This window comes from Zootoca vivipara, chromosome 6, assembly GCF_963506605.1.
Source record: "Zootoca vivipara chromosome 6, rZooViv1.1, whole genome shotgun sequence".
In the NCBI taxonomy this organism is placed as follows: domain Eukaryota; kingdom Metazoa; phylum Chordata; class Lepidosauria; order Squamata; family Lacertidae; genus Zootoca; species Zootoca vivipara.
Window position 1 is genome coordinate 4,896,974 of NC_083281.1, and position 14,230 is coordinate 4,911,203.

Sequence of the window (14,230 nt, forward strand, 5' to 3'; positions counted from 1 at the left end):
GCAGCACTCTGGCGAGACAGTCTGCAGGCAGGTAGGGTCTCATCCTGCGTACCAGATGGAGCTGATAGACAGCTGCCCTGGACACAGAACTGACCTGCGCCTCCATGGACAGCTGTGAGTCCAAAATGACTCCCTCCCAGGTTGTGCCCCTTGTCCTTCAGGGGCACCGTTACCCCATTCAGGACCAGGGAGTCCTTCACTCATGGGCTGGAGCTGTCCTAATTCAAAATTAAGAGGTGGCTTTCTACAAAAGCCATGGTTTATATACAGAGAGCATGCAGAGTTCATCGGGGACAGAGCTGGACGTTGTCCTATCGGGGGAGCGACGAGAGCTCGTAAACAGGCAGCTTGCATCATGCGTCTTGGGAGGGACGACTGGAAAGGGAGATAGGGTTATTGTCAAAATCTTGTGCCAGAGGGAAGGCTTTAAAGGTCATGTGGCAGATAGGCCTTTGCTCTGCTCCCGTAGGCAGTCAAACTCTCTCTTGCTGTGCATTTTAAATGCAAACACCACCTCTAGGTTTTGTGGTCAGGGTAATGGGTCCTAGAAATGTTTCTTGGTTATTGTTTTGAAGCTTCCTTCCTTAAAAACAAACAAACCAGGACTTGCAGTCTGCCTCTGTGGTCTCTAGTTCTCAACACTCAAGATCTCCACCTGTTTCATCTGCTGCATTTGTGAGATAGTAAACAGTTCCTCTTACAATTGGCTGCCTTCCTCTCCTGTACTTTCTCTCACACCCTGCTCCTCTTCTGAGGATTTTTCCTTCTGAGCAATTTAAGCCTCGCATCCGATGCCAGGGTCCTTAGTCCTCATTTTAAAAGCTCCTTTGTCCTCAAGCTCCTTTAGTGTCAGTCTCCCCTGCTGCTACCCCAAGGCATGCCGCTTGGCAGGGGGTTGGACTGGGTGGCCCTTGGGGTCTCTTCCAACTCTTATGATTTTTCATAGGTAGTTTCCTCTGCCCTAGCTAGGCACCTTCTGCGCCTCTCTACATCATTGCCCCCCCCTTCTCTCTTCCCCCATCCTCATCCTCCACCCAGGATAAACCCTCACCTGGTGTGCCATTTGGCTACAAATTCCATTCCAAGGTTGGGGAGGAAAGGTCCACACCGCTTTTACCCATAGCTGCCAAGTTTTCCCTTTTCTCGCGAGGAAGCCTATTCAGCATAAGGGAAAATCCCTTTAAAAAAGGGATAACTTGGCAGCTATGCTTTTACCCCTTTCATCTGCCTTGCATTCAGGCACAGTTCCTGGGATTCCCCCCCCCCCAAAAAAAAAATCAGAACATGCAACAGAGCTAGACAGGCCAATGGGCTGCCTCAGCCTAGGGTAAGATTACCAGGTTTTCTTCAATGAATCCGGGGACACTTTTCAACTTTAATGGATTTTGTACGGGGACTGATTTGTCAATCCAGGGATTGCCCCCGGGAATGTCTGGTAACCTTAGCCTTGGGCAGCTTCCAATTTAAATCAGCTCCTTTCCCCTAGCACCATGAGGACTAGGCTCTTACTGTGTTTTAAAGGGAAGGTGCCAAGACCCAAACGCTTTCAAGCCACTACCAGTCAGCATAGATTAATACCGTGCAAGACAGATCAGAGAGTGGTATTGGTGGTATTAAGACAGCACCTGGGACCTTTTAAATTTATATATATATATATATATATATATATATATATATATATATATATATATATATATAAAGCTGGACAAAGAATCAGACAAATGACATTTGTGAGCCAGAGTAATGCGCAACACCACAGAGGGGCGGCAGGGGGTGAAGAGACCAAGGTGGGTGGGTGGGGGAGTAAATCTGCTTTATTTGGAGGGAAATCAGCTTGTTCTTAAAGCAGGTGAGCTATTTCCAGCAACCAGAAGAGGATGGGCGACAGGACAGAGTGAGTAAATCTCTTCTCAGACGCTGCAGGGTTGCAGACTTGGGGGAATGAATCAGCTCTGTGAGGTTGTTGGGGGCTGCAGACCTTGCAAATAGCCCTCTTAGCCGCTGCCCCCAGGTCCCACAAGCAACAGCTTAAGACAGGCATGGCCAAGCTGTTTTGGGACTACAACTCCCATCACCCCTAGCTAGCAGGACCAGTGGTCAGGGATGATGGGAATTGTAGTCTCAAAACAGCTGGAGGGACAAATTTGGCCATGCCTGGCTTAAGAGGACACAGCCCCGAACAGCTGGAAACGGAGATACTTCCAAGCAGTGACATGCCCTCAGCTCCCACTCCAAGCTTTGACAGAACACGAGAGATTGGTTCACCCCCATGAACCCCCCCCTTTTAAAAGAGCAGTCATGGCACACAATATTTGTTTCTGGGTTGTTGTTTTTTTGTAGTGTTGAAACAGGTCACTGCAGAGAAGCTACAAGGGCCCAAAAAGGGGCCCAAAAGAAAAAAAGGATGTGGTTTAGACACGCCACGGTGCTGGAAAAAGCAAGGATCATTGTGGCAGTGGTACTCATTGCTGGTGGCCCTGTGGGGCAGGGAAGAGAAGCTATAGGAGACCACGTGTGGTTTCAGCAGTTGTGTGTTTCTTGGGAGACTTCCCTATGGGTCTTAGAAAAGGCAGTGGGGCTCAAGCTGGCTATTTTCTGACCTAACAGAAGCCGTTGAGGTGGAAAAGGAGACAAAACGGTTTGCCTTTTTGCATTCTCCGTCTTACACTAGCCACACCAGCAGCTGGTTGTCTGGTGTGGTGTCCTCCCCAAAGCTGAGGGTCATTTTAGGTGGTGGTGGGGAGAGAGAGAGGCCCTGCTCTACTGTATTGTGAAGCATGACTGGCTTTGATCAGCTTCCCGTGTGGTTTACTGCCAGGGAAATAGGCCTCCAAATTGGGGCTGCGGGGAAGGCAGACAGATCTTGGGTCACCCTTCAAACTCCCTTTCCTAAAAAACTGCCTCCTGTCCCCACCCCCCAAAGGCTCAAATTGTGAGAACTACAGTAAAGAAATAAAAATTAAAAAGGGATGTGCTAACAAGGGATGTATAGGTAAAAAAAAATGGTTTTTTTCCTTAAAAAAAAGAAAAGAGGAAGATTTTACTCTACGATTTTAAGTTTCTCTTAAAACGTGAAGTGAATTGATCTTTGCGAGGGGGCGCTATGATATTCTTGGTGCTATGGCATGGGACGATTGGAAGGAACACCCTAAGCGCTCAGCTCAGCCGACATGTCACCTGAAAGAGAGAGAGAGAAGACATAGAATTAGGCTTAGTTCATCACTGTGCTCTTTCAGCATGCTACAGGCATAGCTTAATACTGTTTTAAGGAAATTTTCATGAAATTTGTATGCCACTTGATTGTAAAAACAAACTCAAAGCAGTTTACAATAAGAATAAAATGATGAGTTAAAAGAACAGCTATTTAAATACCATATTTTTCGCTCCATAGGGCGCACCTCGTTTTTAGTGGAGGAAAACAAGGAAAATTATTTTCCCTCCCCTAAAAGGTTGGGAGGTGGAGCGAAGGAGGCAGCGGTGGTGGAGGGACCAGTCCAGCTTCCCCTGCCTCCCCCGCCCCCACCTTTCTCGTTGAACGCGGCGGGGGGAGGAGATGCTGCTGGTTGCTCCCTGCCAACCCCGTTCGCGAAAGCAGGCTTGTTTTTGCAAATGGGGTTGGCAGGGAAGAATGAGCAGCATCCCTCCGCTGCCCCCTGCTTCTCGCTGAACGCGGTGGAGGCGCAGGGTAGCGGCAGAGATGCTTCACGGAGCAGGGAAGGAGGGGCAGGCGGTGGGCAGCTGCCACCCGCCCCTCCTTCCCTGCTCCGTCAAACATCCCCCCCCCATGCACTGCCCCCACTTCTGCCTGCCTCTGATGCTCAAAAGAGCAGGGTACGCAGCCGGGGTTGAGAGAAGCACATCGAAGCGAAGCGCCTCTCTCACCCCGGCTCCGATCTCTTATGAGCGTCAGAGGCGGGCAGGACCAGAGGCAGGGGGTGGACGGAGGAGCAGCTGAAAGGAGCCCTCTGTCCGCCGCCCCCTGCTGCTGCCTGCCCAAGCCGCCCGAGACCCCGTTTCCCGCTGCACACTGCAGTGCGCAGTGGGAAATGGGCTCTAGGGCTGCCTCCTTGACAGCGGGTGGGGAGGAGGGAGCTCTCCTCCCTGCCCACTGTCAACGAGGCGGCCCCAGAGCCCGTTTCCCGCTGTGGGTGCTCTCGCTCCATAGGACACACAGAGATTTTCCCTTCCGTTTTAGGAGGGTAAAACTGTGTCCTATGGAGCGAAAAAGACGGTAACCCATGGTTGGGCGTTAGGTCAGAAAAGCTAAACTGCAGTTAAGGATCCACTCCAATTAGGATCGGCAACCGTGGTTTGAAACTCTGCATGCAAGCCAAGGTTTCGCTGAGCAAAATTCTTCAGATTCTCCATTTGCAAGGTGACTACTCGCTGGTCCTGGCAGAGTCTCCCCTGAAATACACCCCCCCTTCAAGAGAGCAGGAACTTCCCAGTCCAGCAGACAGAACTATGGTTGCACAGCACATGTTGAGATTTTAACCGGGGTTAGTACAACCTGTGGTTATGTCTGCACCGAGTCACTGTTCAGGATTTACATGGAAAGAACAAGGGGGAACTGTTGTGACTGTTGTGGTTAGAAGATGTCTGGTTTAGATACCAGTTCAGTTCCTGGTATTTAGGTGTTACAGCTTGCCAAGACCCCCACCCTCCTTTCCTGAAATATCACTGTGGCCTCAAAGGGTATCCCACAACCCTGGGTTAAGGCAATTAAAAATGCCCTGATCCTAGGTTATTACAGTCATACCTTGGATCCCAAATGCCTTCATACTCTGATGTTTTGGCTCCCAAACGCCGCAAACCCGGAAGCAAGTGTTCTGGTTTGCGAACATTATTTGGAACCTGAATGTCCGACGGGCCTTCCGATTGGCTGCCGGAGCTTCCTGCAGCTAACCGGAAGCCGCGCTTTGGTTTCCGAATGTTTTGGAAGCCGAACGGACTTCCGGATGGATTCTGTTCAACTTCTAAGGTACAGCTGTATAATACCTCCCCACCCTGCCAATAGAGCTCAACACACAAGTTTCCCCATCTGTAAATTGGGAAAGACATCATAGGCAGGATTGAGGGTGGCCACTGGGGATACCACCGTTAATATATGAAGCATTAGACCACCTTCCCTCTTGCTCCAAACAATTATTAATCCATGGAACTGATCAACCGCCTTTCTACCTGTGGCCCTTCTCAGGGTGACGTACGTGGGGAGTAATCTTTCTCTGCCCCTCTCAACACCCCTGCCTGGCCCCAGCTTACGCAATTTGCAAGAGCCATTTCCTAAGCCAGAACCAGAGAGAGCAAGCAAGCAGAGCTTTTATCTCTGGGAAAGGCTAGGTACCTTTTGGAAGTTCTTGCCCCCCCCTGCCACTTCTAGGCACCCAGATTGCATCCCCACCTTGCCGTCTGCTTAATTTGCATTCCTCTGGCGCACATTCTTGTCCTTATAATTTGTGGCATTGCTCTTCCTGGAGGGGAAAAGGAACAGAAAAGAAACAGCACATGTAAGACCCAGAGGAAATATCCAAACTTGGTGATGGGCCACAAAAAAGGCATCAAGGCAGGAAAATCCAAGTGCCCCCTCCTACCCAAATTCTTTCCTGCAGGACCCCTTCCCCAATAATACTAGAACTTGGGGCTAGCTTAGTTGGACGATTCAGACAAGGGGAGCGCAAACACTGCAGTCACATCAGGTGCTGAGCTTCCGGGGTGCCGCACCGGGCACTGCAACCATAAGAGGTGGGGGGGCAGATTTGGGTGTCCCATAGGGCACCCCCGAAATTTGAGTCACCCAGGTCTGCCACGAAAGTCCTTCATACAATGCATGGTTACATTTCCAGGATGGGCATGGAATCACAGAAGTGCAGAGTTGGAAAGGGCCCTAAGGACCACCTTGTCCCACCCCCTGCAATGCAGGAATATGCGGCTGACCCATATGGGGATCAAAGCTGCAACCTTGGCGTTATTGGCACCATGCTCTAAGCCAGGGGTCAGCAAACTTTTGGAAAATAATAATAAATGAACGAATTCCTATGCTCCACAAATAACCCAAAAATGCATTTTAAATAAAAGGACACATTCTACTTGTGTAAAAACACGTTGATTCTCGGACCATCTGTGGGCCGGACTGAGAAGGCGATTGGGCTGGATCCAGCTCCTAGTTTGCCTACCCATGCTCTAAGCAACTGAGCTAGACAGAGGCTCCCAACCTCTTAGGAAACAAATATTGTATGTGGGCTTGAAAGACTGGTGGGTCTGACTCCTATTTGATTAAACCTGGCAGTAGCCCATGAAGGGATTGGCTCTTCTCTCCCCAAAATCTGCCCTAGAATGGCCATCCCAGCTATCAGCTTTCACGCCAAGCATACAATTGACACTTCCAGCCTTTGCTATATGATCTTTGGAGAGATACAGCTCTTCGCATCTCTGTTTAGTACAGCTCCTCTCCCCCCCCCCCGCCACCCACTTTTTCCAATGCCACTAAGCAGTTTAGAAATAAAAATGAAGAGAGAGAAGAACCAACCAATAGAAGAACTCTGTGCTTTGCCAGGAACTATGCAGCCCCTCCAAGAGGCTGAAGGCTTGCTCAAATGGTTAAAGAGATTCAGCCTCTTTCAATACCATTTCCCACCAATGAGAGAGAGAGAGAGAGAGAGAGAGAGAGGGAGAGATTTTTTGGGGGGGAGGGGAGAGTTTGGGCAGAAGGAAGGGGCATGTGTTTGTGCCTTGATACTCACAGTGGTGCAGACCCTCCATCGTCATCTTCAGGGAGATGGAAGCAAGACGGGGGAAAGAGGGGAAAACCAAGATTAGAAAGCCAGTTTTGGATGACTGGCACATGCATTCCCAACTCGCCACCCCTGCCTGCCTAAAGACACCTACAGTTTGAAATTAGCCATGCGCATTTTGCACCTGGCAATCGGCCACTTGCGACCATGGGAAGATACCTGAGCACCAAGATGGCACCTGACATCTCCACCGTATGGGGATCTGGGCATGTTTTCACACACTAATACACAATCAGAATGGATTTCTGGAACCTAATGTATTTTTTGTGCAGCCCAAGCAGTAGTAGTAGTAGTATTTATTTATTTATTTATTATTTATTTATTTTCCTTTCCTTTCCTTCCCACCCTTCTGGCTTGGTTTCCCCAGACACTCTGAGCAGCTCCCAACAGAATATTAAAAACACAATAAAACACCTAACATTAAAAACTTTCATAAACAGGGCTGGCTTCAGATATCCTCTAAAAGTCAGATAGTTGTTTATTTCCTTGACATCTGATGGGAGAGCGTTCCACAGGGTGGGTGCTACCTTGGTGTAAGGAGCCATTTGGTGCCTAGCTTATATATCGGAGTTTCTAACACTGCTTGCATACCAACGTTCACCAAGCTGGTGCCCTCCTGATGTTTTGAACTACAACTCCCATCCACCCCCTGGCAGCAGGGTGTACCCCACAACTCGACAGCCTGCCCAGTGTGCTTCTGCACATGTGATGAAGGGGTCCCTGAAACCCTCCACATGCTCACAAGATCGACACAGGATTCCACTGCTGGTCTGACATCCCCCACCCACCCCGCCAATATCATCTCTGGGGGAGAGGGGCTCAACACTGCAGTTCTCCTTTAACTAGCTTGTACTGTCAAAACCATGGACTCCATTCACCCTTTCAGATCCAGGACCTGAACTTAAAAGCCAGGAAAGGGTGATGGTTCCCCTCCCATGTTACACAACACCCCTTTGCACCCCCTTATCTTGTGGAGGTTGCACTAGGAGGCTGATTAATGGAGCTAACTCCCAGCCTTGAAACGAGATTTGGGCAGGTCTTGCTCTTCTGGCCTTCCACATTAACTCAAGGAAAGGTTTTTTGTGGGATCCTCAGAACAAGCTGTAGTCAGGGAGAGGATGTGGGCAGCTGTGGAAGCCTCTTCTGAGCATATGTGGGTATCTCCCTCCGTCTCCTTAAAAAACCTTTTCTCAAGTTCACCTCCATTTTACTGCTGATATAACAAGGGCTGGCCATTCTGAGCTTTGTAAGGTTTAGAGAGAAAGGGAGACCTGGGAAATCTTAAGTTCCCAGGCTCCCCAACTCTGTTGATGTGGCAGACTGCAGACTCCACACCAGGGAAGCACATTCAAGCAAGCGAGCGAGCAAGCAAAGAGGCTGTTTCAAGGTTGAAGCACAACAAAAAGGGCCTCCACATTTCTGGACTGAACCACCACAAGAGCACAAAGAAACAGTATTATGAGCTAGAGGGAAATGGCTGCAGGCGGCGTTGCGGGAGCACACACAGACCCTTTCAGGTGGACACCATCCTGCCATCTGCCACCATCTGATGGGCAGAGAAGCCCTCCATGGGAAGAGGGCGATACTTGGAGCTGGCTCTTTCACTTACCACAAGCAGATAACATGCAGCCGAAGAAGAGGAAAGGAAGAGTGCAAAGATAATGCCAGCAAGGACACACCACACCACAGAGATAAGGTTTTGTTTTCCGAACACACAAACCTTATTTACCCCACTGGGGGTTTGTACTGTCTTACCCGCTCTATGATCAGACAATTGGCCCAATGTCACCTGGTGAACTTTGCGGCTGAATGTAGCCCTAAGAAGTTTTTTGTTCTCAACAAAGCATTTAGGAGCAAGAGAGTCATTACATAAATCCATAATGTAAAGTGTGGATGGCTAGCTTGCCCCCCCCCCCGGTGCTGGTACTGCACTACAACTCCCATGGTACTGCACTACAACTCCCATTACCCTTCTTTGCTACCGGCCATACTGGGACTGGTGAGACATGGAGTCCAGTGGACCTCCTCTGCATGGCAGATATTTCAAATAGAGCTTTCAGGAGCCTAAATCCCTGAAGATGGCAACCGCATATTAGTGAAGGGGGGGGATGCAAAACACAGAGATGAGTTTAGAAAAACAGCCCAGTATGTTCTTAGCCCTACACTGCAGAGGAAAGGGGGGATGGCATGTAGTTGAAAAGGGCCTATCTGTATCGGAGAAAAAAGGATGAAGAAAAGCACAGCAGATCTGCAGAAACAAACACCCAATAATAGGATGCACAGAGCTGTTTTATAGAGACTATGGATACTTCCATAGCAGTGACAAAAATTAAAAATTAAAGGCCCCAGTCTGTTGTTTTCGACAGCTCTGTTCTGTGCCTGTTTCAGGAGACCTCAGAGAAAGGGGAATTGGTGAAACCTCAAGTAGCAGAATTTCTGGTGGCTGTTAACGCTTCTTGTTGTCCATCCAGGACTCTTTTTCCTCCCTCACAGAACCACCCCTTCTCTAGGCAGCTCTTTCTGGGGGGGGGGGGGGGAGTAAGATTGTGGCCCACTTTGGTCTGTTCTTCACCCCCCTGCATCTTCTCCAACCTATACACTCACAACAAAGCCTGCCAATGTCTCCCTTACTGTTTTTGGACAGCATAAGAGCAACAGCACTCACAGCCTGGACATTGGAATCAAAAACGATGGTTGGGAATCCGTTCCGCAAAAGCGGGACTGCTCCACGCCCACCTGCCATGCTGCTCAAGAAAAACTCTTTATCTTTTGGGCATTTCCTTTCATGCTGGTCAATCTGAAGGAAGGATAACTCTGAAACAAGGGTGCATGAGCAAGGGTCAATATGGAAAAGGGGCAAGAATGTTGGGCATGCCTTTAAGGGCTTATCCTGAGCGTGGGGACCTTTCATGTTGCCAGACTATAGTGTTTTTATTCAACCCAGGGACAGATGGTATAAGGCTTGGATTGTGGGGTTGAGTTGTTGTGGTGGTTTTAAAAAAAAGGTCCTCTGGAAAAAGGCGGCGATCCTCTCTGGATCCTTCATTTGATAAAATCCACCTAACCATTCAGGGGTAGAGCCAGACCATAACCTTAAAGGAGGTCCTCCAAAGTAAAACAGCCCACTGGGGAGGAAGCCATGTGTTTCCTGTCCCCCAAAGCAGGCTCACTGACCCCTCCCCAGGCAACTTACCGTCAGGGACCTGGTTGGGCTGCCTCCTCTTCTCGTAGATGAAGATGATAGTGACGAGGACAATCACTTCAGCCACGATCCCCAGGAACGGCCAAAGAGCTGCCAGGCGGCTGCGCACCCGTAAGCTTATCACGGCGCTCCCATCGCCCTTCTCGTTGGTGCCGTTGCACATGTAGTCGCCCGGGTCCTTCTCAATGTGCAGGGAGAGGATCTGCAGCTCTGTCTTGTTACCATCAGACTTGATGAAGAACCGGTCCTCGGTGCCATTGACGATAGGCTGGGGGAGGAGGAGGAGGAAGAAAAGAAAAGGGTTTGGTGTCGTCTGCTAGCGCAGTGCTTTGAATCGAGGGGCAGGTTTCTTCGAAATCCACAATCCTGGGTGAACTCATCATTGCACTAGGTCTCATGGTGGCCATAAACAACAAGGGGCTGCTAATAACCCAAAAGTTATGGAAGTGGAAGAGTTACATATGTCGGCTAACAGGCCCCGTACACCATAGTAAACAGTCCTGACTGGGTCTGCCTCTAACAGATGTTTGCTGCAGTTGAAATGTCTAGCAATACCCAAGTCCAGAAGGGCAGATTTGTTGTCAAACTTCAACATTTTACCTTTGAAGATCAAGAGAGGACAGGTTTGCCAAAGTTCTGCTTCAAGGATTAAGTTCTACCTTTGCAACCACTTAAGCATGCGAAACATGCATTGTTTGACTGTAGATTTTATCAAGGGGCTGGTTAGAGAATAAATACCTGATCCCCTTAAGCAGCGGGCACTCCTTAAGCAGCATCTTTGAATACCTTCCTTGAGGGGTCTTAAATAAAGCTATTGTGGAACAGGTAGCATTATAATCAAAGGTTGTAGTGTCTCTTACACCTGCTGTCATCGTTAGTTCCTTATTTATCACCTAATTTATTTTAAAAAAACAACCACACTGTGGCTTCTAAGGTTTTTCACATTACTATAATTATATGGTCCTGAGTCCCGCCCCCCTCAAAGTCCCCCTCTCTCTGATCATATGCCCTTTAAAAAAATAAGCTACAGTATTTTCATCTCTGACATTTGGTTATTTAACAGAATTTTCTCAAGGGGTGCTAGCTGCAAATTCCTGTGCTTGGGGTGGTTTGTCTTTCTAATGTTGAAGGATCATTTATTGGATGCTTGCAGGCTGCTGCCCAACTCCACAGAGGGGCTAGGTTATCCCGTTTCATCCATGCCCATTAACAGATTTCCTAGCCTCCTTCCTGTTGCCGCTATCTAACTTATGCAATCAGGTATGTTTTTTGCTATATTTGTGAAGTTAAAGCCACCGTTGGTCACTGGGAGCTGGAGTTTGGCACATGCCAGCCCCCCAGGAAAACAAAATCAAAATAGCTGGCTGATTTGCAAGAAAGTAGTTTTGTGTGATGGTGAGTGGGAGATCCCTAAGGACACATGGGCACAACATTCACTTAATTATGCTTAATTACATTTATAATAAGTTCTGCCCAAGTCCATATTTATTTTTGCAAGTGTTTCTTCCACATTTATTTTTATGCCTTGGTCAATTTGCCTAGCTATGGGGAAACCTAAGGATGGAAAGTTATCAATCTTTAAGGGCCAGTCTGTGTGGTGGCTGCCTATTAGTCCCTGCTGTTTGGTCATTGCTTCTACTGGTCAATTTTATATCAGGACAGGTGGCTCAAATTGCCTAATGGACAATCATAATTTAGGTCTGGAGTTCTGCGGGTCTGTTTAAAAAGAGCAGGGTGGCGTCTGCGAAAAGAGCCACCTTGTATTCCCGTCTGGCCACTGCAACACCCTTAATTTTAGTGGGTTGGTTAATGAAGCATGCTAGGGACTAGGTCAAACAGCATGGCTGATACGGTGGCAGCTCCTGCCTCACTCCTTGCTTCAGCTGTATTAGTACAGGCCACAACTTATTGCTTGGGTACACTTGAGGAAATGGGGTGGGGAAGATGGTTTATGCATGGTAAAGCCCCACTGCACACCATCAAAGGCTTCCTCGACATCAAAAGAAACCTGTGCAGACAGAGGCTGCCTTGCATTTGCCGCCATGTTAATTAGAAAGCGGGGGTGGTCTGCTCCCTGTCACTGCCCAGAACCACTGAACTACTTTACAAAGGGAGGAAAACAGAAGCAGTGGAGCGTGGGGGATGGGGAAATGTTTGCTTTGGCCAAGAGACTCACCTGGGACACATCTCCGGCCAGCCTGAACCAACTCCACTGGGTAACAGGAGGGTATGAGGAGCTCTTGCAAACCAGCATGCCTGTGTCCCCCTCGTTCCCATGCTCTGTCTTCTTGTAGGCATACACGTGTGGCTTCACTGCAAATGAAGAAAGAGGTGAAGGACAGCTGGCAATGAGGTACCCGAGGAGAACAGGTGAGCAGCAAGGGCCAAGGATAGCTGGCTGCTTATGAAAGCGAGTTAAAAATTAGCATCAGTGATGAGGGAGGGGATTTTCAGCAAACTGGTCCTTCTCTCTCCCTGCCCCCTGACAAACTATTGAGGTCACGAGTGACGTGCATTGGTGAAAATGTAGGCAGATGGGCTGGTAAAACCGATGCAAGCTAACTTTCACAGGTGCATTTGTAAGACTGCAGTGGCATCTGAAGCTGCCTGACTGCTGGTTCCTCAGATTCAGTGCTGCTTACATGGGCTGGCAGTGGCTTTGCCATGGATTCAGATGGGGGTAGGGGCTCCCCAGGCCACACATAGTATAATAATAATAATAATAACAACAACAACAACAACAACAACAACAACAACAACAACAATTTATTATTTATACCCCGCCCACCTGGCTGGGTTTCCCCAGCCACTCTAGGCGGCTTCCAACAAAAGATTAAAAATACATGGAAACACCAGTTATTAAATGCCATGGACTGAACCAAGGATCTTCTGTGCGCAAAGTAGGCAATCTGCCATTTCCCCACTTTCCCCCTTCCACCCAGTTTCTTTCCATGTGTGCTTCCAGATAGCCCAGTCAGTAGAGCATGACACTCTTAATCTCAGGGTTGTGGGTTCAAGCCCCACATTGGACGAAAGATTCCTGCATTGCAGGGGGCTGGACCAGATGACCCTTGTGGTCTCTTCCAACTCTACAATTCACTGAGCTATGATCTTTAAGACTGCAGTCCTGAGGGCAAGACCCACCTTTACTACCACTGACCTTTGCAAGTTGCTCTGGGAGCAAGCGGGGTAGAACAGCTTCAGGCAAAAAGGGAATGAAATGAAAAGGCCCGAGGAAGCTGCCTTATACTGAATCACCCCATTGGTCCACCAAGCTCAGTAATGTCTACACTGATTGGCAGCGGTCCTCCAGGGTTTCAGGCAGGGATTCTCTCCCAGCCCTACGTGCAAATGCCCTTGGGGATTGAACACGGTACCTTTGGCATGCAAACCACTGAGCTAGTGTCCTTTCCCTAAGAGTAGCCATGCCCATTAATCCCAAAGGGTCTACTCTGAGCAGAGAGAATGTTGGACACAGCCCTCAGGCACCTCCATCAGTGCCCAAAGAACAAGGGCAAGCAGGTATGCTTCTTGCCATGGACAGAAAGCTGAGAGGACCAGGCGCAGGTCCATCACCAGCAAAAGTGCCCAGGTAAAAAACACCCCCCCCCAAATCCTTTGGCCCATGTTCAGCAATGATACAACAACATCTGGAGAAGGCAGAAGCAGGACGAGTGTTCGGGTTCCCCCGCAGAGCTCACCTTTCACGTATACAGTTGCTTTGGAAAGGGGAACTGTTTCGAAGATGCAGTGGTACTCCCCTGAGGTGTCGTGGTCCACTTTTGGGATTCTGGAATGAATGAAACAAAGCATGTTAGCAGAAAGATGAGCAGAGCACACCCCAGTTAGCGCTACACGGGAACACAACCACCCATAATTTTTCTGGGCCTAGATTGGGGTGGGATGTGAGGCTCGTCTGTGACCCACAAGCCATCTTCTGTCATTTATGGAGTTTGCTACCACAAGATGTGGTCATGGCAGTTAGGTGAGATGTCTAAAAAGAATAAATAAATGCCTACTAGCTGCTATTGGCAATAGCAGCTGCAAGGAACTTCCAGGATTATTTGCTTTACAGTGGTACCTCGCAAGATGAATGCCCCGTGCAACGAAAAACTCACAAGTCGAAAGCGTTTTGCGATGTGTTTGGTGACTCGCAAGGCAAAGTTTTCTATGGCCGCGCTTCGCAAGACAATTTTTTTTTGCGGTTTTTTTTTTGCTGCGGCAAACTGCGCTCCGC

At 48.8% G+C, this 14,230-nt stretch overlaps 1 protein-coding gene across 2 annotated transcripts in view; it reads right to left on the reverse strand.

Annotated features, from left to right (window-relative positions):
- Positions 1-2,311: 2,311 nt before the first annotated feature.
- BSG (basigin (Ok blood group)) overlaps positions 2,312-14,230 on the reverse strand; it is a 34,492-nt gene continuing 22,573 nt past the window's right edge. For both annotated transcript variants that reach the window (XM_060275335.1, XM_035118561.2), the window contains 6 exons: positions 13,695-13,783; positions 12,170-12,306; positions 9,985-10,261; positions 6,741-6,765; positions 5,402-5,471; positions 2,312-3,177 (listed from right to left, as the gene is read on the reverse strand). In XM_060275335.1, coding sequence (XP_060131318.1) covers positions 5,414-5,471; positions 6,741-6,765; positions 9,985-10,261; positions 12,170-12,306; positions 13,695-13,783 — 586 coding nt within the window. In that variant the 3' untranslated portion in view covers positions 2,312-3,177; positions 5,402-5,413. The remainder of the gene's footprint in view (positions 3,178-5,401; positions 5,472-6,740; positions 6,766-9,984; positions 10,262-12,169; positions 12,307-13,694; positions 13,784-14,230) is intronic.